At 38.2% G+C, this 24,476-nt stretch overlaps 1 protein-coding gene across 2 annotated transcripts in view; it reads right to left on the bottom strand.

Annotated features, from left to right (window-relative positions):
- Positions 1-1,758: 1,758 nt before the first annotated feature.
- The window catches only part of LOC131148750 (SHUGOSHIN 2), a 43,565-nt gene continuing 20,847 nt past the window's right edge, over positions 1,759-24,476 (bottom strand). The window contains exons 6-9 of one of the 2 annotated variants that reach the window (XM_058098655.1): positions 3,019-3,057; positions 2,821-2,914; positions 2,668-2,725; positions 1,759-2,270 (exon numbers count right to left, since the gene is read on the bottom strand). In XM_058098655.1, coding sequence (XP_057954638.1) covers positions 1,964-2,270; positions 2,668-2,725; positions 2,821-2,914; positions 3,019-3,057 — 498 coding nt within the window. In that variant the 3' untranslated portion in view covers positions 1,759-1,963. The remainder of the gene's footprint in view (positions 2,271-2,667; positions 2,726-2,820; positions 2,915-3,018; positions 3,058-24,476) is intronic. The other variant, XM_058098656.1, reaches the window with a different exon arrangement.

Here is a 24,476-nt window from a genome sequence, read left to right as displayed (position 1 = left end):
CACTAACCCTGATGCAACAAAAGGGCAAAAATAAATAAATACATAAACCCTAGTAAATCCAAGAAAAAACCCAATGAAACCATATTCAAACCACAATTAAAAAAAATTAAATGCTTAAGAATAAATTGAAATAACCTATGTTGTGAGATAGAGTTTGATCTTAAAATTCTACGAAATATAATCAAACACTATGTTATGAAATGATGGTCCAATTTCAAAAAATTCCACCAATAAAAAAAACAGAGAGAGAGAGAGAGAGAGAGAGAGAGAGAGAGAGAGAATCCCTTCTATTAGAGGCTTATACCAAAATCAACTATCCTAGCTAATAGGGCTTCATACAAGGGGGAAGGTAACTTCCGTGAGAAATGGTAGTATCTCCTCCTCCCAAAAGCCTTTCTATAAGACCCAATACTTGCAATCTAATAGCAAGTGATGAATTGGACAAATGTATGATAATAATGAAACATGAGTTAAATGTGTTTAAAGTGAAACATTCAAAATTAGATTAACACGACTCCCAAATATTGGAGACCCAAGTGTAGTTTTGTTAAGAAACAAATAGAACCCAATTGGTCAGTATAGAAATAAAAAAATGGGCCTAAACACAATACAAGGCATCAAAACAAAATTGCGTCTTCTCATTGTTTTTGAGTGCCTACAAATGCCAACATAACTCATTTGAGGGGAATGAGATTTGCTAGTGCCCATGAATTGTGAGTTAAGAAATTTTTAAAAGGATAGTCTGCCTGTTGCACGGAGCTCATGCGTGCGCAAGGTCCAACAAAGGGACAAATCATGATGGGATAGTATGCAATCTTACCTTACATTTTTGCAAGAGGTTATTGGCATGCCTTGAACCCGTGACCTTTAGATCACACAGCGATAACTTTACCGTTACACCTAAATATTGTGGTTTGAATCTTGGAAGTCACTTTTCAATTACGACAAAACTTTGGTATTAAGTGGACGAAGATAAAGAAGTTAGCAAGTTATTGTAGGGCATTAATTGGATACTCAAAGAACCCAAACACCACCTAATGTGAGAAAAAAGGGGGCTGTGGTGTTTATATAGAAAGAATATATGACAATTGCAGAAACTTCAAGTCTATATGACTCCTATAAAATGCAAGAAGCAGCATACTTATTTGGGGGGAGGGACTTGGACAAGGTTCTTAGCCCCTTTTTGTTCTTACCACTAGCCCCAGTAGGACAAGAACAAAAACTAGTGCACCGTAATAGTAAGACCTGCTTGAAATGGCATTGTATTTTTTCTTTTCCCAGTCCCTGTGCTATGCAATTACTGGGGGGGGGTAAAAAGTTAAAAGAATCTTACACAAGTTGTGCCCTCATTTGACGCTGTCCTACATCCCATTTTGCCTTCTGATGTGGGAAGAATGAAGAAACACTGTATCTCTCGCAAGATTTTGTATGTAAAAATTGTAATTACCTAGTGTGACTAGGTTGGCTGGTTGTTTGCATAGAAGCTTTTTGTGTTCCCTGCTTTCTGTGGTGTGAAGAAACATTGAGCAACTTCACATAAAAAATTTCCGAAACATGGTTCTAACATATCAAATTTCAAGTTCATGGATTTGCTGCTCTGTCCTCCAAATCCTAAAAAATAATCAAATGAATCCTCCACAATTCCCTAGCCAATCAAATAAAAACATCACAGCCCAATGAATTTTAAGTTTACCTACAAGTTTGGAAAACAACACAGAAGCCTATGAACAGAGGCATGGCAAAAAATGCAAAAGCCTATGAACAATATGTGGCATTCTTAAAACAATATACCTTAGATCCTCTTCACAAAGAACCCATCAAACATATTACACAAAAAATAAATTAATTGCACGCTTACAAAAGAATTTAAAAGAAATCTCAATAAGGGAAAAAAAGAGTCAACAATCTACAAACATCACGTGATCCTCAATAATACACAGGATAAGTAGAGCAGAAATTCCAGTCACTCCGATCTTCGCATTTTAATATTAACTGGAATTTCCTTGTAAGATTGAACCTTCCCAACTGCTTGGCGCAACGGTCTTCCAATGGAAGATCTTTGTGATTCTCTAGTTTCCGATCTTCGTGCACAACTTTTGTCCCTCTCTTCTTTCTTGATTGATGAACCCAGCTGTGTAGATCCATCTTTGTGCATTGCATTCTTAATTTGATGACCAGCTGGAAATTTAACATCTTCTATCTCAAACAATTTTTCTGAAGGTTCGTGCTGTTGGGATTCAAACCTAGCAGATTGCCTTCTCAAACAAGGCCTGGATAAATGAAAAATAGATAGATTTTATTCTTTTAGTTTTTGCTTGAGGGTGGAATATCAACTATATAGAAAATACAATAATCGCAACAGCCCTTGTTGCATATGTACAAGTATGGCTGCTGTCTGCTGAGTGCTGAGTGCTGTAGAACACAGATGTGTGTATCAAATGTGAAGAGCAACAAAATAGGCATATCAAACACTGAATGTTTTCCCAAAGAAACATTTTTAGTCTAGGGGCAAAGTAAAAAGTTGCCTATCACATGCCAAGCGGCTGATTTCCATGTTGGATCCATGTCCACAATAGTGGACAAATGTTCCATCCATCTGCCAAGTCCATGAATTCTAGAAGCAGTAAAAACATGCATTTTTCTGTAGAAGTACATGTACAAACTGACCTTTTGTTTTCAATTCTCTCCTTTCGAGAAACATGCTGGGAAGCAGAAGGGCTCATAGCTGCAATAAATCGATATGTGCAATGTGTTAAATATGAAAGAGACAATGAATTGTACCCCAACTGTTCATAGCATCAATTAGGTTATCGGAATTACATCGGCTTCTAGTGGAGCGCCTTCGGTTGGGCTTATGAGGCTTAATATCATTGTTAGCTTGACCTAAAGATTCCCTTGCTGCCTCCTTTTCTCCCTTAAAAGAAGAATACAAATGTGTTAGTAACAGAAATAATACACAAGAAGAAGAATGATCTAAAAATATATCATGCAAATCCATGCAGAATTTCAGCGGAACACCTGAGAAACAGTCTTCAGACAATTAGTCTTCTCTTTTTCCTGCAAAATCAAGAAGATTTAGTGGTGAATCAAACATAGTTTACATTGAGTTCAATAAATTGAAGGGCAACTTTCAATTGGTCCCATTCCAAGTATTATTTCCCAGTTTTCTAATACAATTAGTGCTTCTTAACTAATTTATGATCGTGTTTGGAATTGTCAGTGGTACTCCAATTTTCTATTCCTTCTATGGCGAAGCAAGTTTATAGAAGAAAAAAGTCCTACAGTATTGATGCAATGATAACCCATGCAGAGGCTTGTTTTAATTAATTCATTGAGAACATGTCTCTCCATAATTGCACACTATGTCAACTATTATGATGCTTGTGATACCCTCATAATCCCACATCAGTTGCATTCTTGCAGAGAAGATATTTGTCTGGCTTATAAGCTTAGGCAGCTTAAGCATTTTGGGCTAGTTCAGCTAGCGGGTTGGCCTAGGACATTACAAATGGTATTAGAGTGACCAAGTGGTGCTCAACTTGCTGTGCCTAATTGGTAGGACAAACATGTGACATAGAGGCATTACCCTGTAGAGAGTTGGACAGCAGAGCAGAGTGGATTCGTGTCCCGCTCGAGTCAGACTGGGCCTGCAAGCTGGATCTATAATGTAATTGAGTTGGGGAGATTGCAGTACTCTAGTGGCAATGCCACATCAACTGTGGAGATGACATTTGTGTGGCTTCTAAGCTTGCGGAAGCCAACTATTAGGTAAAAGACTCTAATAGCAAATTTTGTGCCTATAAAATAAAAGACAAGAAAAGTGATACAAAGATTCGATTTTGTATTGATCAAAGAATAAGTACAATTAAACCATTAATGATGATGATGATGGGAAATTTCATTTTTCTCTTGGCATAAGATAAGCTGTTCTCACTAGCTTACATCATCTTCAAAATTTTCAGCTGATCTTTGCTTTCTGTTCTCGATCTGGAATCAGAATTCTGATTCTCATTGAGCCTGTGCTAGAAAATTTTGGAATGATTCATTGTATGTCCACCGTATTTTGGATTTCTGATGCAGAATTTTATGTTTTCTTGCTTGGTCTAGAAGGATTTTTTCCAAATAATTGGTTTGCTAAGAGATCAGCAAATTAAGCTGGTGTTTGACAAACAGTGATTCAGATTTGTTCTGACAAGGAAATTTTTCTGTTGATTTTGATTCATTAGGGGTTCTTGCCAGTGATTTTGTGTTCAATAGCTGCAATTCAAGATCTTCATCTGTTCAAGATTCCTTTTCTTGAATCTCATTTCTTCTACAGATAATTCAGCTCAGGTTGAAAGAACAATTGGAATTAGTCCAATTGAGGCTCTTTTTATGTACAAGAATTTGAAGGGACAAATGCAATGGGTACTGGCATGTAGTACTTCATGGAGGGATCTGTTCAAGTCTGAAGTAACTACAGAAAGTGATTTAAGCTATTATAAACCAGTTCGAGAAAATAGTTGAATTCTCATTAATCCTCCACAAAATGTCTTCAGACTAGGTGAAGAGAAGTGGAAAAGAGCCATTAATTGGATGAATCATTGGAAAAGCTCCACCTTATTCTTACAAAACAATTAAGAAAATATGGAAGTGAGCAGGTACAGCTGATATTGTTACTCTTTCAAATGGAACATATATATTTCAGTTTGAGAAGGAAGAAAACAGCCTGGATCCTTGAAAAAGGCCCCTGGATTATTGGTAATAGCCCAATTTTTCTTTCCCCCTGGTCCTCACAAACTAAAAATCAACATATGCAACTGGATACTATGCCAATATGGTGAAATTTTATGGAATACCATCTGTCTACTGGACTGAACTTGGACTGAGTTGTGCTGCCAGCTCAGTTGGCAAGCCATTATATCTCGAATCCTTTAAAAGGAAAATGAAAAACATAACATGTGCAAGGGTCTGTGTTGATATAGATATTTGTAAGGATTTACCAGATCAGATTGAGCTAATGAAAACCGACAGGTGAATACAAAGTAATTGATTTGGAATATTCTTGGAAACCTCAAAAAATGCCACAATTGCTCTGAAATTGGTCACATTGACAGATTGTAAGGTTAAGAAAGATTTGGGTGGAAAAATGTAAAGCTAAAAATTCAACAATCATAGTCTTAGACATCTTGTCAAGATCTTGTTGAGGCAAATTTGGAAGGTACTGAGGACGAAGGAGAATTAAATTGCAATCTAACATTTGATTCAGTGGTAGCTGGTGATGACAAAAGAGAAGCTGAGAGATCCTGTGGATACACAAAATCCTGTACTGAAGAACCTGCCAATAAAGGAAAATCTGAAAAGTGTGGTACATAACTGATGATATCGTTGAGAATCCTCTCAACCACAGGGGAAGTGCTGGGAAAATTACTTGCTTTTTAATGGAAGATGATGAAGGTGTTTCTTCTCAACAAAATTTACCAGAAAAGCCTGTAATTTCTGTGAAGACATGTAACAACGAACCTATAAAACCCAACACTCAAGATCAGATACAAACTGAAATTAAAGCTGACATAGCTAAACCCCAGAAAAAAATAAAAGAAGGTATTATCACAAGGTCCCAGGTTAAATATGGATATAACTCAAAATCACAGGCTAGTTCCTAATGTCTAATTAACCTAGGGCATTTGAACATTAGGGGCCTTAATGAGCCTCATAAGAAGACTGAAATTGTCAGTTTCATTATTTAAATTTAAAAAAAAAAAAAAAAAAACAGAAACTTTAAGTTGGCCATTTGTGAGACACGTGAAAGCTAAATGTTTCTCTAAAACCACAAAGGCTATCAACATAGATTGGGTGTTTTTGGATAACTACAGTAGTGGTATCTCTCATGGCAGATTATGGCTAGGCTATGATCGTAAGGTCTTCAATATCATAGCTTGCATCATCAATCTCAACATATTACCACTAAAGTCAAAGTTCAGAATCTTCCTTTGTACTGTGTATGCTTCTGACCCGATTACTGAAAGATCATTATGGCACTATCCTCAGGACTTTTCTAATTGTATTGACAGTATTCCATGGTTTGTCCTGAGAGATTTCAATACAGTATGTAGTGTTTCTGAAAGCTATGGCTCGCCCTCAAATACCTGTATTGCAGCAGCAGATGATTTCATGAGTTATCTTATTGATTCTGGTATTCAGGATATTCCATATACAGGGCCTCTTCAAACCTGGTCTAATAAAAGGAAAATAGGTTTTATTGCTAGAAATCTGGATAGAGTTGTTATAGGCTGTGATGTCTTTTAGTATTATTATTATAATTAACTGTGTCAGCAAGGTCTTAAATTTCAATTTCGACTCAAATTTCGAAGCTTCAAAAGTATGGAAATTTCGATGGAAATTTTGATTTTGATTTCGATTTGAAAAAATACCGAAAAATCAATAGTAAAGCATGGAATTCTTTGAGAATCTTTAGGAATGGTTAGCAGATGTAATAATGTAAGTTTTATGACTAATATATTACAAGTTAAATACATATATGTTGTGTATAAAGTGGCAAAGTTGTAAGATAGTATGTGTATCAAATGTACTTGTAAGATAATGTGCATTAAACATATTCAGTTAAGCAAATGGGATTCATAAATCATTTAAATATTATTTATTATACAAATAATGATAATTTAGATATGAATGGTTAAATTAAAAATGTTGTTGTAAGTTTATTTTAACATATAATTTCAAAATCAATAGTAATAATCTTTTGCTTTGATAAAAATAAATAAAATAAATTAAGAGAGAAATTTCACTTCACTCCTAAATCTTTCATTTGAATTTCGAGGAAATTTCATTGCATGGGTAAAATTTTGACAAGTTCCGCTAAAATTTTGAGATTTCAATAAATTTGGGATGATTCCTTGAGGTTTCGATGGAAAATATGCAAGACAGAAATCGATTGCCATTTTGATTTCGAGGGTGCCGAAAATTTCAACAATTTCATGGAAATTTAAGACCATGTGTGTTAGTATGTTAATTAGTGAGAGTTAGTAAGGGTATAATTGTCATTAGAATGTATTTAATTTCAATTATAAATAGAGGGAGAGACCTATTTTCAAGTTAGGTCATTCATTTTAATCAAATCTTAACATGGTATCAGAGCATGATCCAACCTAAACCCCATTCCCCACAGCTGTTGCCGGAAAACATCATTCTCACGGCTGCCTTTCCCAGATCCACCTCTCCACCTCCACCTCCACCTCCACCTCCACCCCACATTATTTCACAAAACCAACCATACACCCATAAACAAAACCGCTCAAAGCCTAACCCCATAGCTAGAGGAGCCCCCACGCGCTGGCCAAATCCCAGTAAAGCTTACCCCACGTGCCGGCGCATGAGTGAATTTTCAGCCACCTTTTCTTTTTTCTTTTTTTTTTTTCCTCTGTCATGTTTTGATTCCATCTCTAAAAAAATATTATCAAGCTAAGGCCTGTTTTTTGCTCAAAAATTCAACCGTTTTCGACCATGCAGTTGCGGTATTCCGTTAATCTCAGTTCAAGGTTTGTGAAGGCTTCTTTGTGAGATTTTTTTAAGCAGTGACAGCGTTCGTATGTTCAGTTGTGAGGCTATGACAGTGCTACATCCATCAGTGAGTTGTTCATCTCGTCCATGGTTGTGTTGGTGCTTCACACAATTTGTGATTGTCCCGATTAGTTTTAATTGTTCTTCTTGTTTGGCATTGGTGTGATGGTAATTTGTGAGTTCTAGGATGAAATCTATGAATCTCAAAAATTTGTCTCCTACATCGATGCCACAAATAACAACTCAAAAATTGGATGGAAAGAACTATGTTCAATGGTCTAAAGTTGTTCGGGTTTATTTAGCAAGATTAGGAAAATCTGACCACTTGCTCCAATCTAATCCTTCTGATGAGAAGAGAAAAGATGTGTGGGTTCAAGAAGATGCCTTGATTGTTTCCCTTTTATAGAATTCGATAGAGCCAGAGATTGCACGGATGTGTATGCATCTAGATACGTGCAAGGAAATTTGGGAATATGTCAAACTTTTGTACTTTTGTAACATTACACATATATATGATTTATCCTAGGAGTACTTTCAGTAGCAAAGAGGAGATAAGAGTGTTGTAGATTATTTTGGAAAGATGAAGCATATTCATGAGGAGGTTAACATCGTGCAAGCTATAACTGCCAACATTTGTGAGATGTAGAAGCAGAGGGAGTAGATGGCAGTTCTTCGTGTTCTAGAAAGCTTGAGACCCAAGTTTGAGACGGTTCAGTCCTAGATACTTAGTAGTGCCGAGCTGCCATCATTTGCCGATGTTTATTCTTGTGTCCTTTGTGCTTCCTTTAGCACACATTTTCCTGCTCTTGCATCTAGCTCTGAGAGGACAGTCTTTGCTACATAATGTGGTTCTAGTTCTATACCAAACAATCACAAAAGTTATCAAGGTGGTTCGAGTGGTCATAGTGATAAAGCTGGACGAGGCTGAGGTACTCCTTGCAAGTGCACTCATTGCAGACAGAGTAATCATACTATTGAGCAATGTTGGGATCCTCACAGTAGACCTTCACATGTTGCCAATGCAGCCACCACTGACTTAAACCTTTGGGGGCAGCCAATGCAGCCACCATCGGCTCCTCACCTTTGCGGCCAAGTGGAGGCCAACCTACTATATCCATGTCAGAGGAAGAGTATTCCAAGTTCCAACAGTATCAAGCGTCATAACAAGCTTCTCTTCCCATTGCATCTCTTGCCCAAACAAGTAATCCCACAGTATGTTTGTCATCCAATACTTCTCATCCAAGTCCTTGGGTCATAGACTCCACTACTACTAATCATATCACAAGTATACCTAGCTTCTTCTCCACTCTTCAATATCCTACAAATTTACTTTGTATTACTCTTGTTGGTGGATCCACCATCACAGTCAAGGGAATTCGGACTATAAATTCCACTTCTTCTATTTATCTTCCTTCGGTTTTATATATTCCTAAATTTTCTTTCAATTTTATGTCCATTAGCAAATTTACTAAATCCATGAATTGTTCAGTGACATTCTTTCCTAATTCTATGTTTATTCAGGATTTGAAGACGCGGATGTTGACTGACGAAGGGCATGAAGCTGGTAGACTCTATCACTTTGAGCCGCTATCTCCTTCTACCTCCTACACTACTGCTACCACACATTCCAAATTCATTGTCGCCTTGGTCATCCTTCATTGGAAAAGTTGAAATGTCTTGTCCCTAGTTTGAGTTCTATGTCTACTGTCGATTGTAAGTCATGTCAATTAGGAAAGCACCACCGTGTCTAGTGTCGATTGTAAGTCTTGTTAGTTAGGAAAGCACCAATGTGTTCGCTTCCTGAGTCAATAAACGAGCTGCAAGCCCTTTTATGTTAGTTCACTCTGATGCTTGGGGTCCTAGTAGGGTTGTGTCTAAGTTGGGTTTCCAATACTTTGTAACGTTTGTGGATGACTATTCAAGAATGACTTGGTTATATTTAATAAAAATGACTATTCATGTATTTTGTGTCTTTTTTTCTAAAATAAAGACTCAATTTGATTTTCCAGTTCAAATACTTCGAAGTGATAATGCTAAAGAGTATTTCAGTGCACAATTCACTACTTATATGACTCAATTTGGTATTGTTCATCAATCGTCTTATGCCCACACTCCTCAACAAAATGGGGTTGTAGAGAGGAAAAGTAGACATCTTCTTGAAATCACTCGCACTTTACTTTATCAAATGCATGTACCTAAAGTGTTTTGGAGTGATGTTGTACTTACTACTTGTTATTTGATCAACAGAATGTCATCCTCTGGTCTTAGTGTAAAATTTCTTACTCCAATCTCTTTCCTAATTCACCTTTATTTTCTCCCCCTCCTCATATATTTAGGTGTATGTCCTTTATTCATCAACTAACTCCTGGGTGGATAAGTTGGGTCCTCGCGCTATAAAATGTGTCTTTCTGGGCTACTCATATACTCAAAAGGGATATCATTGTTATAGTCCTGTGTTGCATCTTTTCTTTGTTTCCGCCGATGTTACCTTCTTTGAGTCTACACCTTACTACACCCAATCATTGAGTGTTTCTAAGCTCAATGAGTCTCTTCCTTTGCCTAATCTTCTAGATTCTTCTTTGTTATCCTTGCCCAACCAACCATCTGAGTCTCCATATAGTTCAAGTCCTTCTCACTATCTTGATCATCTTAATTTGCTGGTGTATTCACGATGGTGGCTCCAAGGAAGATAGTCCTCTCAAGCTTCTACTGCCACACCTTCAATTTCGTCGTCTAATGATCATACTCGTTATGATGTTGATCCTCCTATTGCTGTTCGAAAAGGTAAACGCACATGTACTCAACATCCCATTTCCAACAATGTTTATTATGACTCCTTATCACCCTCTTATTATTGTTTTGTTACTACCCTATCATCCACTACCCCTCCTAAATCTGCCTTAGCCCATTTTGGGTGAAGGGATGCTTGGTTGAAGAGATGAATGCTTTACATGAGAATGGTACTTAGGACTTAGTACCTCTTCCTTCTAACAAGTCGTGGTTGGTTGTCACTTGGTTTATATTGTGAAAGTCAACCCAGATGGTTCTATGGCTGACGATAAAGGCACGTCTTGTTGCTAAAGGGTATACTTAGGTGTATGGTCTGGATTATTTGAATACATTTTATCCAGTTGCCAAACTAAATTTAGTACGTTTGTTAATCTCCTTGGCTACTACTTGTCACTGGTCTTTGCATCAATTAGATGTGAAAATGCATTCTTCCATGGTGACCTCGAGGAGGAGATTTATATGGAGCGACCACCTGGGTTTGTTGCTCAAGGGGATTCAAGCTTAGTGTGTTGGCTCAAGAAGGCTCTATATGATTTAAAACAATCTCTCAAAGAAAGGTTTGGTTGTTTCAGTGCTATAGTACTTGAGTTTGGTCTTTGACGGTGTGCTATGGATCATTCTGTGTTTTATCATCATACTTCACCGGGTAGGATCCTTCTTGTCGTTTATGTGGATGATATTGTTATTACAGACGATGATGTAGGTATTCAAAGTCTCAAACTTTTTCAACAGACTAAGTTTCAGACAAAAATTTGGGACAGTTGAAATGCATCTTGGGTATAGAAGTATCTAGATCTCGTATAGGAACGGTTTTTTCGCAAAGGAAGTATGTTCTTGATTTGTTGGATGAAGCTGGATTATCGAGATGTAAACCAGTTGATACACCCATGGATCCTAACAGCAGGTTAGTGCCAGATATGGGTGATTTGCTACCTAATCCTGGACAATACCGAAGACTTGTTGGAAAGATGAATTATCTCACAATTACTCGGTCAGATATATCTTTTGCAACAAGTGTTGTGAGTCAATTTCTAGATTCTCCAAGGACAAGTCATTAGGACGCAGTAATTCTCATTTTAAGATATCTCAAAGGTGCACCCGGGAGAGGAATTTTATATTGTGATCAAGGACACACTTATATCCATGGAATATACAAATGCAAATTGGGCTGGATAGCCTTCCAAACAAAGATCCACAACAGGATACTGTATCTTGGTTGGTAGTAATTTGGTTTCTTAGAAGAGTAAGAAATAAATTAGGGTGGCAAGGTCAAGTGCTGAATCAGAATATAGAGCTATGACTCGCACTTCTTGTGCACTTGTCTGGTTGAAGAACATGTTGGAAGAATTGGGTATTTCTCATTCTCAACTTATGAAGTTGACGTGTGACAATCAAGCTACTCTTCATATTGCCTCCAACCCGGTCTTTCATGGGCGGACGAAGAATATTCAAGTTAATTGCCACTTTGTTAGGGAGAAACTTGTGCCAAAGCTCATTACTACCGCTTATGTGAAGTCGGATATGTAGCTTGCTGATTTGTTTACCAAAGCGTTGGGGGGTGCTCTTGTTAAATTCATTTGTGACAAGCTAGGAGCATATGACATTTATGCTCCAACTTAAGGAGGAGTGTTAGATTTTATTTATGTTTTTTAGTATTATTACTATTAAGTGCGTCAGTATGTTAATTAGTGAGAGTTAGCAAGGGTATTATAGTCATTAGAATGCATTTAATTTGTATTATAATAGACAAAGAGACCTATCTTCAAGTTAGGTCATTCATTTTAATCAAATATTAACAAGAGTATTGAGCTCTCCTATTGGATTTTTAGAATTTGCAAATCTGTCGGTATTCGGTAAAATTTCTTTCCCTGGAGTTTCAAATCATTCCCCATCTTTGGTCACTCTTTTCTAAAGATTATATAACTAAAAGAAATTACCCCTTTAAATTCTTGAATTTCCGGGTTGCTCATTCAAAATTCAAGGACGTAGTGGCTAATGCTTAGTTTTTGTTGTAAAGTTTAGAGATGGAGGAGAGAAGAAGAAAAGGAGAGGAAATTAGAGAAGAAGAAGAAGAGAAAAAGAGAGGAAAGAACTGAGCGAAATTTAGTACAGCTCTAGGTATGCCTTCTTATATATTATTATTGATAATAAAGTCTTAAGGAAAAAAATATCCCCATTTACACAACCTAATTATTAAAATAACATATTCTCTTCTAACACTCCCTCTCAAGCTGGAGGTTTATAAATATCACCTAACCCTAGCTTGTAACAAGCATTAGACAAGGCGGGCTTAAATAAAGGCTTCATAGAAACATTGCCTAGCTGATCAACAAATTACACAAAGCGAATCCTCACAACCTTCAATACAACATCTTTCACAAAATGACAATCAATTTCCATGTGCTTTGTCTTCTCATGGAAAACTATATTGCTAGCAATATAAATGGCAGTTGGTAATCACAAAATACATCTATTGGCTTTGTTACCAAGAATCCCATCTCTGACATAAAATACTTCAGCCACATAAGCTCACTCACAGCATAAGCCATAGCTCAATATTTTGCTTCAGCACTAAATCTTGCTACAATAGTTTTTTCCATGCTGCACCGAGTAACAAGATTACCTCCCACAAATGTACTATACCCAATAGTAGACCTCTGATCATCAACAAATCCAGCCCAGTATGCATCAGAGCATCCCACAATCTCATAATTTCTATCACATTTATATGTCAAACCTTTTCTGGGAGAGCCTTTGAGATACCGCAAAATCCTACAAACAGAATCCCAATGTGGTTGTTTGGGATTTTCCATAAATTGGCTCACCACTCCCACTAGAAACGATATTTTAGGTCTAGTGATAGTCAAGTAGACCAACTAGCTAACCAACTGCCTACATCAACTTTTTTCTTCAAAGTCTAGTCCAACATCCCAAGACAACTTCACATTGCGATCCATAGGAGTATCAACTAGTTTAGCTCCCAACAAACCAATCTCACTAAGCAAGTCCAACGTATATTCTCGCTGAGATAGATTCAACCTTTTCCTACATTGTACAATCTCAATACCATGAAAGTAATGCAAAATACCAAGTCCTTAATTTGAAATTCTTCTTGAAGCCACTGCATAACATCTACAATCCCACTATGGTGGCTGCCAATGATGATGATATTGTCAACATAAACTACTAGAAGTACCACACCGCTCTCCGTTTTGCGAACAAAAACCGAGTAGCACTGGACAAAGCCAAATGTTGAAACTACAACACTAAATTTGTTAAACATAGCTCAAAGAGACTATTCTTTACATCCAATTGATATAAGGTCCAATCAAAATTAATTGCTAATGAGATCAATATAAGAGCAAAATTTAATTGAGCAACTAGAGAGGTCTCAAAATAATCAATACCATACATCTGGGTGTACCCCTTGGCAACCAACAGAGCCTTAAGTTTTTCAATAGAGCTTTCAAGAAGATATTTGATGGTGTAGACCCAACACCACCTAACCAACTCTTAACTAGGAGAAAGATCCACAAAGTCTCATGTCCCTCAAGCTGGTACCATTTCTACATCCATGCATGCTTCGACACAAGGTTAGCAAGTGCTTCAACATGCATGGAAAGGATAGAAACTGAGAAAACAGACAAGGCAAAAGAATGCATAGGACTAGGAAGTTAAAGAACTAAAACATAATAAGCAATAAGGTAAGCAACTAAGGATTGCTAAACACATGTTCGAGTACCTTTCCAATGAGTAACAAGAAAACCCAAATTAAATTGGGATGGATCTCTCTAGAACAGAAGTCAAAATCGTGATGGGCAGAGGAGGTGCCTGTATGGTGGTAGTGATGTCTGTGCTTGCTTTCCGCCGTTCATAAACCTTCAATTGTTTCTCTTGATCAATAAAAAATGGATTTGGGAGAGGAGCAAAAGATTGCTCGATAGGGATAAAGGTAGGAACATGAGGATCAACACAATAGAGGAGGCCATAAATCGTTGATAGAATCAGAACAGATTCATCCAAGGAGGACCCACCAATGGAAAAATAGGGTGTCCCCTAAAAAAAGTGACATCAGCACTAACATATTTCCTATGAGTGTAGGGATCATAACATCTATATCCTTTCTGAGCTCTCGACTATCCAACAAGACACAATTAAAAACGACAAGGAGAAAACTTGACCTGACCACTAGGTGGAACATGAACAAAACATGTGCACCCAAAGACACGAGGCACAACAGAGAACATGGCTGTTTTTGGTTAGACGATAGAGAAGGGAATTAGTCCCCCTAGAACACATAGGCATCTTATTAAGCAAAAAGAAAAAGTTATAAAAAGAGCATTGGTCCAAAAGGTTTTAGGAGCATGCATCTGAAGGAGTAGAGATCATGCTATGTCAAGTAAATGTCTATTTTTTCGTTCAACTACTTCATTTTGCTGAGGGGTATGCATGCATGATGTTTGATGAATAACTCTGGCCAAGCAAAAAAACTGAAGTTCACTTTGATCAAATTCAAGTGCGTTATCAAAACAAAAATTTGAATATCAAACTGAGTTTTTATATCCTTATTGAGCAAATACATTCAAAAATTCAGACCTATCTTTTAACAAATAGATCTAAGTTCTACGCAAAAAATCATCGACAACGGACACAAAATATTGATGACCAATCAAATTCTTGACTCTACAAGGACCCCAAATATTTGAATGAACAAGAGAAAACAATGATTTACTATGAGACTCAACTCTAGACAGAAAACATGTCCTAATATCCTTTCTCAGCTGACATGCAGAACACTCACAATAATAAACAGAATTGAACATAGGAAAAACTTGTGGTAGTTTTTGAAGGGATGGATGACCTAAAAAAACATGCCATTAATTAATAGAAACACCATGAGTAGAAATTAAGGAAGCCGTAAGACAAGAATTAGACCCACCATGACCACCATCGAATACATGCCATCCTCCTAAAGCCATCACCAATCCTTTTCTTTGTTCAGATATCCTAAATAACACAATGAGAAGGAAAGGTCACAAAACAATTATAAGACTTAGTTAATTGACTAGCTGATAACAGGTTTAAGGGAAACTTAGGCATGTATAACACACACAAAAATGGAATGGAAGAGATTGATAGAATATTGCCAGAACCATAAACCAGTGCAATCGAACCATCAGCAGAGTAACCTTAAAGTGTTATGAAAGCGGGGTTCAAGGACTCAAAACAAATTAGGAGTCATATGAGAGGAGGCACTAGAATCTAAAACCCAATGAGAGAAGCATGAAGAGCAAAAAGCCCATTTGTACTGGAATGGGCCACAGTAGCACTGAGTTTGGAGTTGTTGAACTCCACTCAAGATACGATGAATAATGTACTCATCTCCCTACTAGAGTCGCTAGGTGCATTTGAAATGTCAATAGTAGAATTATCTTTCACAAGAGACCTATTGGCCCATGCCGGTTTCCCTAGGAAATCCCAACAGTGATTAATGGTATGATTTTCCTTGCTACGACATGTGCAAATGCGAGAATTGCCACAACGAACTCCTCATTGTATTACGCAACCGTTGCCATGACCACAATCCAAACCTCGTCCTCATCATCCAAAACTTTCCCTACTACAGTTACAGATAGTATCCATGACTGACTTATTGCGGGAAGGAACTTGAGTAGTCAGGCAGCACACACTAATACAAACAGCACTTTCTGGACTTCAAAGGGGAAAAGAAAAACTGAACTTACAACACTTCAAACTCTCCAAAATCCAGAAAGTACAGAACTACCATAGGCAGCTATGACTACAGAACTGAGCTTACACTATCCTAGGAGGAATTACTTAACCACCCAGACAGGGCAGACCACAGCAAAGTAGTGCAGGCATTTTATAAACAACCTGGCACCAGCTCCAGGTATTATGGTTGGCAGCAATCAGAAACAAATGCAGAGAAGAACAGGAAATAAATATTTGAACACCAACCAAAACCAACCAGAAATCAGTACAAGATTGCAAGCAATCAATTATAAATACATGTCATCAAAACAGTTCACGTCATCAAAACAACATCATCAGCAAACCACAAGCAGTGTGACAGAGGAACAGCAGCAGCAGTAGCATACAAAAAACAGAGTATAACTGAGTTCACATCAGAAAATCACCATGAAAAAACACAGCTTCCTGCCAAGGATTCTGCACAACCTAACCTAGAGGGGGTGTTTTTAAACGATTCTCGGACCAACTAGAAAATCAGATTTGCGGACTGATTAGGGAAAGATAAGGAAAATAAATGAAAAGCAGATTCTCAAAACCAATTCAATTTAATCATATTTGAAGGGGATCAATGCTCTCATACCATGTTGTAAAGTTAGAGATGGAGGAGAGAAGAAGAGGATGAGAGAAGAATTAAGGAGAAAAATAGAAAAAGAGAGGAAAAAACTCAGCAGCAGTTTCCTGGAGTTCTACTACAGCTTAAAAAAAAAAAAAAGGGCAGCCCGGTGCACAAAGCTCCCACGTATGCAGGGTTCAGGGAAGGGGCAGACCACAATGGGTCTATAGTATGCAGCCTTACCTTGCATTTTTGCAAGAGGCTGTTTCCACGCCTCAAACTCGTGACCTCCAGGTCACATGGTGACAACCTTACAGCTGCAGGACAAAAATAAACTCATTAACACAGCCTAACTATTAAAATAACATATTCTATTCTTACAGTTTTCTTCTAATCCAGAGGATTCTACAATGTTTAAGCCTACACAAAGGCTTAAAGAGGTAAAGAAAGCTCTTAAGGTTCATATGTTCAGGTAGCACTAACTATTCTCTCTCTCTCTCTAGAAGCTTCTTCCCCCAAAAAATTCTGTCACTCTCTCCAGATTTCTTTCTCTATCTCACTCTCTAGAATGTTCTTCCCTCTCTCTCCTTCCTGGAGGCTTCTCCTCCTCTCTCTTTCCACGAAACTTCTTCTTTCTTCAGATAATTCTGTGCCCCTCTCTAGAACTTTCTTCATTAGAATTCTCTCTACTTCTTTCTAGAAACACCAGCTGGAGCTGCTGAGGAATTTCTACTTAGCTGATACCCACTTTCAGCACCTATATAAAAGGAGCTCAAGGGTCCAATGTTGGACAAGCAGCAGAAACTGTGTTCCTGTGTGCACAACAAAGAATTGTGAGTGTGCTGTGTGTAGGCAGCAAGGAAATGCTCAGTATGTAAGAGTCCAAAGAGTATTGAGTGTCATATTGTAATTATGAGGTACAGCAGAGTGTGTAAGGGTGTTTGTTGTTTGGTGTGAGTGTCTCATTGTCTGTCCAAGTGTAAGGTGTTGGGCACTTATTTTATTTCCTCAAAATCAATAAAAGCTAGTCTTTTGCTGTGGTCCACGAGCTCCCATTCTCAACAAGTGATATTAGAGTCGGGTTGTCCGGGACTATTCCAAAGATCGTGGTGCGGGGAGATTCCTCTAATACGCAGTCTGAGAATCTGAAGTTAGTTGGTTTGAGACCAAGGTTACTTGGTTAAGTGCAAGGCATCACCAAGTGACAATTGCAGATATTGCAACCTCGGCAAGCAGCATAGAGAAGCTCAACCACAACAAATATAAAAATTAAAGCATTCCCGTGCAGTTCTACCTGCTTGGACAAGACTTGTAGGAGATTGTTGGTGGTAGTCAAACTACACCACCAACTGATGCTAAAGAATTGAAGAAATGGAAAGTGAGAGCTGGCCAATCATTGTGCGTGCTGGCAGTAACAGTAGAAGACGTGTTATTAAAACACATCAAGGACGCAAAAAATGCCCAAGGATGCATGGAATACCCTAGCAGCTATGTTCACCAAGACAAATGATGCAAAGCTCCAGTGGTTAGAGAATGAGCTTCCATCAGCCTCATAGCAAAGGATGATTATTAGTCAATATTTTACAAAAGTTAAATCTATATGTGAAGATATTGCAATGTTAGACCCAAAAAAAATAAATAATTCAGCGACAAGAATGAGAAGAAATATTATTCAGAGTCTTAGGCCGGAATATAATAGTCTCATCACTACCACTCGTGGATGGACCAAAGAACCAACTCTTACAGAGTTGGAAAATATGTGAGCCAACCAAGAGGCTTTGGACAAACAAATATCTAGTCTCTCACTAAAGGATGAGGAAAAGGTTTTCTTTCATAAGAGAAACTTCAAAGGAAAGGAAAAAGTAGTTGCAAGAACACAAACTGGAGAATTCAAATCTGGAAGAATGCAAGAAAACCGGTGAAAAAAGCCAGATAGGAGGAGCTCTCAAAGAGGGGGAGCTCAACAAAACCATGACAAAGAAGAAAATGAAGATAAGAAATATCGGTGGCAAAACAACCAATGCTATAACTGCAAGAAAAGGGGGCACTTTGCTCGAGATTGTTGGCGCTAATGAACTGAAGGGAATGTCATGACATCCATCCAAAGTAAAAAAAGATAGTGAAGAAGAATGGAACCTCGAGCATCCTTCACAATAATGGAGGATAAGTAGAATGAAGAGCATGCAGCTGCCAAACCAAAAGAAGAATCAACACTCATCATGATAAGTGATAAACTAATTAATTATAATAATGATTGGACAATGGATTCTGGATATTCCAATCACATGACTAGAGAGTCAGAAAAATTAGAAAGTATTTTCGAATATAAAGGAGGGCGAGTCGCGGTAACTACCAACAACACTAAATTCCCAACAACTCATACTGGCAAGACAGTGATAGCACCAAGATTCAGCCCGCGATGAATGCAGCTGCAAATGTGTTGCATGTTCTTGGAATGAAGAAAAAATATGCTATCGGTATGACAACTCACTGCTTCAGGGAATTACGTGGTGTTTGGGTTGAACGATGTTAAAGTGGTACCTAAGTTTCCAGCATGTAGGTACACCAATCATGAATGGGAGAAGACTGGAGTCTATCTATGTAATGCAAGCACAAGAAGCATATGCAGATAGGACAAGAAACAATGAGACAACTGACCTATGGCATGCAAGAATTGGGCATGTAAGTTATCACAAGCTCAATATAATGATGAAGAAGTCGATGGTCAAAGGCCTCCACCAAGTAAAATGTTCAAGAAGACATTGTGTGCGCTACATGCCAGTATGGAAAAGCACATCAATAAAACAATAGTCCTCTTGAACTAATTCACTTAGATGTATTTGGGAGAGTAAAACAATAGTCCATCAATGTATTTCAGCACATAATAACCTTTAGAGATGACTTCTCTTGGTAGGCCTAGTTTGACTTTGTGAAAGAAAATTTAGAAGCATTAAACAAATTTAAGGAATTCAAGAAGATGGTAGAAAAAGAAACAGGATGAAAGATACAATGCCTAGGCATAAATAATGGGGGAGAGCATACATCGAAAGAGTTCTCAAATTATCTGCAAGAATATAATATAAATAGACAATTGACTTGCTCAAACACACCACAACAACATAGAACAGCAAAAAGAAAGTTGCATATTGCAAAAATATGTAGACAAATGTTGCATGCCAAGAACGTGCCACACATTTTGGGGTCGAATGCATAAAGACGGCAGTGCACTTGATTAATACACTACCTCAAGCAAAGTTAAGATTCACTTCACCCTACAAGAAGTTGTGGAACATCAAACCCACTATGAGTCATTTTCAAGTATTTGGTTGCATATTCTATGTATTTTTGCCATCATTTACGGAGAAAGTTTGACAAGAAAGCAATTCACTGCATATTTGTGGGCTATGACAATCAAAGGGAGGGATGGGGATGTTTAAAGCCCACAACTAGCTTTTGTTATGTCTCCAAGAGTATTGTCTTTGATAAGACATCACCATGGTGGTCATCACAGGAAGTACTACTTCCAAATACCAAGGGCATTAAGGAGAAGTTAAAAAACAAGATGTAGGAGCAAACTCAAATTGAGAAGGTTCAGCCAAACCAAGAAAGAGTTAACGAAGCTAAACCCTTGGAAGGTCAAACAGAGAAGAATCCAGAGCTAAATCTCCAAAAAAATATATAAGTCCTTAACAAACAGGAATGCATCAATAGGGTTACTGAAGAAGATCGACTGAGACAACTAGAAGAGTTAGCAGAAGAAGAAGAAGAAGAAGCTCCTCAGCCATAGGTCTACAAGTCCGCTAGACAAAAAAAGGCAAATCCAAATATGCAAATGTAGCTTTAACTAAAGAAAGTAGAGTAAAAAGCCATTTGCATGAAGAAGCATCATAGACCATAGAATGGAAGAAGGAAACAAAGGAAGAAATTCAAGAACTAGATCAAAATGAGTCATGGGATTTAATGCCAATTCCTAAGGATGTAAAACTCATATCTTGCAAATGGGTTTACAAAGTTAAGACTCGGCTTGATGGATCAATTGAAAGGTATAAGGCTTGATTAGTAGCTTAAGGATTCTCTAAAAAATATAGTCTAGAATATGATGAAAAACATTTAGCCCAGTAGCAAAAATTACCACCGTACTTGTCTTGCTTGCACTATCAACCAATAAGTCTTGGAAGATTTGGCAAATGGACATGAGGAATGCATTGTTGCATAAGAATTGGATAAAGCTATATACATGAAGCAGCCAAAAGGGTTCAAGAGCAAGGAGCATAGAGATTATGTGCACGAACTAAAGAAAGCAGTGAATGGGGTAACAAGCACCAAGAGCGTGGTATGGTAAGATAGTAGAATTCCTAATGCAAAGTGGCTACTTAGTATCACCAGCGGATTCAAACTTGTTCATAAAGGCCTAAAGGGGAAGATTGGCAATAATGCTCATATGTGTTGATAATCTGATCATCAATGGAGATGATCAAATGGAGATACATCAAAATTGAGCTAATGATTTAATTTGGTTCCAAATGAAGGAGCTTGGAAAACTTAAACATTTTCTTGGTCTTGAGATGGAGCAAACTAATGAAGGATTATTCTTATGTCAACAAAAGTATGCAGCAAATCTTTTACAAAAATTCGAGATGATCAATTGCAAGCCCCATCCCACTCCAATGGAAGCAAATGCAAGACTCTGTTCAATTGAAGGCAAAGACTTGGAAGATATGATGATGAACAGGTGTAGAAATCCCTAGAGTGTGAATGACGGCCACGACTGGTGAATAACGGCCAGCAGTGTGAACGAGGCCACGATTGGTGAATGACGGTCACCTACCATGGTAGGTGAGCCACTGCCACCTACCATGAGATCTTGCCACAAGCCAGAGGCTATAAATTGAGACCCCCCACCAAAGCTAAACTACACATCTCAACTGCAAGTTGTGTCCACTTCAGTATTTCCATATTTTATTCTCTGTGAACATGTTCAATAGGGACCCGAGTATGTAAAGAATACACAATTGAATATACAATTGATTCATTCTCATTCTCTACATGGTATCAGAGCTGGTTTTTACCTAAACCAAGCTAACTATAGGGGACAACTCCATCAACAGTCGAGAGTTGACAACCTCAGAGACTCAAACGAGTCGAACTAATGCCATCATCTGTTCGAATGGACTAGATGGCTCTTCTGTCCAACTATCGGCAGAAAAACTCAACGGGAGGAATTTTCGAGAATGGGCCCAGTTCGTGAAACTCGCAGTCGACGGCAGAGGAAAGCTTGGGTATCTTACTAGTGACTCAAAGAAACCTAATTCAACAAATGTTGTCGCACTCCAGCAATGGAGATCAGAGAATTCCTTAATTACCTCGTGGCTTATCAACTCCATGAAGCCAACTATCGGGAAAACATATATGTTCCTACCCACAGCAAAATAGGTGTGGGATGTAATCCAAGAAACCTACTCTGACAAGGAGAATACTTCCTAAGTCTTTGAACTTAAGACACGCCTATGGCAGGTGAAACAAGGCGAGAGGGAGGTGATAGACTATTACATGGAAATGCTAGCACTATGGCAAGAACTGGATTCAAGCAGCGAAGAAGAATGGCGTTGTGCTGAGGACAGTGCGTTGTTCAAGAAAAGATTGGAAAAAGAGAGAGTTTTTGAGTTCCTTGCAAGCCTTAATCGAGATTTATATGATGTACAAGGAAGGATTCTCAGTCACCGACCTCTACCACCCACTCGAGAAGTGTTTGCCAAAGTGAGGCGTGAAGAGGCAAGGTGCAAAGTCATGTTGAAGGAAGCTACATCCACGGTACCAGAGGGCTCAGCATTTGTGTTCCATGAGGCCTACAGTGGGCCAAATACCAAGCAACCAAAGGGCCGCCTCTGGTGTGAACATTGCCGAAATCTTGGCCATTCCAAGGATAATTGTTGGGAGATTCATGGCAAGCCAACTGATTGGAAACCACAACAGAGCACCAAAACGAGAGGCTATCAAGCTTGTTCTGAGACTCAACCCGAGAGGGAACAAGTGGTGGGCAACCATTTTGATAGTAACAGCAATAGCACCTCCAGCCATGACCAACTACAGAAAATCATGGAGATGCTATCTGCTCTCCAAGCCTCGGATCAATCACCAAAAAATACTCCATCTAGTAATTTGGCACATAGAGGTAATTTCTCACAAGCCCTATACACCTTTCATAACCATACACCCTGGATTATAGATTCTGGAGCCTCTAACCACATGACAGACTCTTGTCACCTTTTCTTATCATATACCCCATGTGTTGGTAACCTAAGAGTCAAAATTGTTGATGGATCTCTTGCTCCTGTTGCTGACAAAGGGAGTTTTCGGATTTCTGATTCGATTACGTTAGAGTTTGTTCTTCATGTTCCAAAATTATCTTATAATCTTTTGTCTATCAGCCAACTCACTAAACACTCCAATTGCTTTGCTAATTTTATTTCATCCCATTGTGTTTTTCAAGACCTGTCATCGGGGACGACGATTGGCAGTGCTGCGGAGTATAAGGGAATCTACTACTTTGAGGAAGCCAAAATGAGTGATTTGTGTCAAAGTAATTTTGTCTCTATCCCTAAGAATAGTGACCTAATGTTATGGCCTTCTCGGTTAGGTCACCCCAATTTTCAGTACATGTGTCATTTATTTCCTTCGCTATGTTCGAATAAAATGTCTCTTGATGTTCAATGTGAAGTGTGTGAACTCACAAAACACCGAAGAACTTCATTCCCAAAATCAAAATACAAACCCACAAAACCTTTCACAATCATTCATAGTGATGTATGGGGACCTTCCCGGATTTATAATCGCACTCACACAAAATGGCTTGTGACATTCATTGATGATCGCACTCGTACTTGCTGGGTCTTCTTGTTAAAAGATAATTCTAAAGTACGTTCGGTGTTTATTAACTTTTATGCCATGGTCCAAACACAATTTCACACCAAGATTCAAATCTTGCATATTGACAATGGCATGGAATATTTCAACCACACCTTGGGTCTCTTCCTTCAAGAAAAAGGGATAATTCATCAAAGTTCATGCATTGAGACGCCTCAACAAAATGAGGTTGCCAAACGCAAAAATAGCCACATTCTTGAGGTTGCACGAGCCTTAATGCTCACTACCCACATGTCTACAATGTTTTGGGGTGATGTTGTTCTAACAGCCACTTACCTTATAAATAGAATGCCCAGTCATGTTCTGTCCTATGCTACACCCCTTGACACTCTTCAAAAATTTTTCCCTACCTCTCAACTAGACTCCAATCTCCCTTTTCATTTATTTGGCTGCACTGCCTTTGCGCATCCTCACCAGCACACCAAGCTAGATCCTTGGACCTCCAAGTGTGTCTTCCTTGGGTATTTTCCATCTCAAAAAGGTTACAAGTGCTATGACCCTATTTCTCGTCGCCTCTTTATCAGCCTTGATGTCACCTTTTTCGAGACCACTCCATTCTATCCCAAGTCTTCTATTCAAGGGGAGAATGTGAGCAAATCACAGACTCGAAATAATTCCAATGGTCACATGTTTTTCCTAGACTTTCCTCTCACCAATCTACCATCCTCCTCCACTTGCTGGTCACAGAAGCAAACTTAAACTTAGGGGGAGAGATAGAACAAGAGAATAACAAGGAGATACTAGTCTACTCAAGACGGCCGAAGCCAAGTGGTAATGAAAAACTCATACCTAAAGCACCAAGAGAGTCAAAACTGGTGGCTCCAAGCAACCAAGAGCCCAACCAAGAACCTCCCAACAACTCAAAGTAGGTACTAGA

Source organism: Malania oleifera, chromosome 2 (assembly GCF_029873635.1).
Source record: "Malania oleifera isolate guangnan ecotype guangnan chromosome 2, ASM2987363v1, whole genome shotgun sequence".
NCBI classification, from domain to species: domain Eukaryota; kingdom Viridiplantae; phylum Streptophyta; class Magnoliopsida; order Santalales; family Ximeniaceae; genus Malania; species Malania oleifera.
The sequence above is the reverse complement of the archived record's forward strand: the minus strand, read 5'-3'. Positions and strand labels throughout refer to the sequence as shown.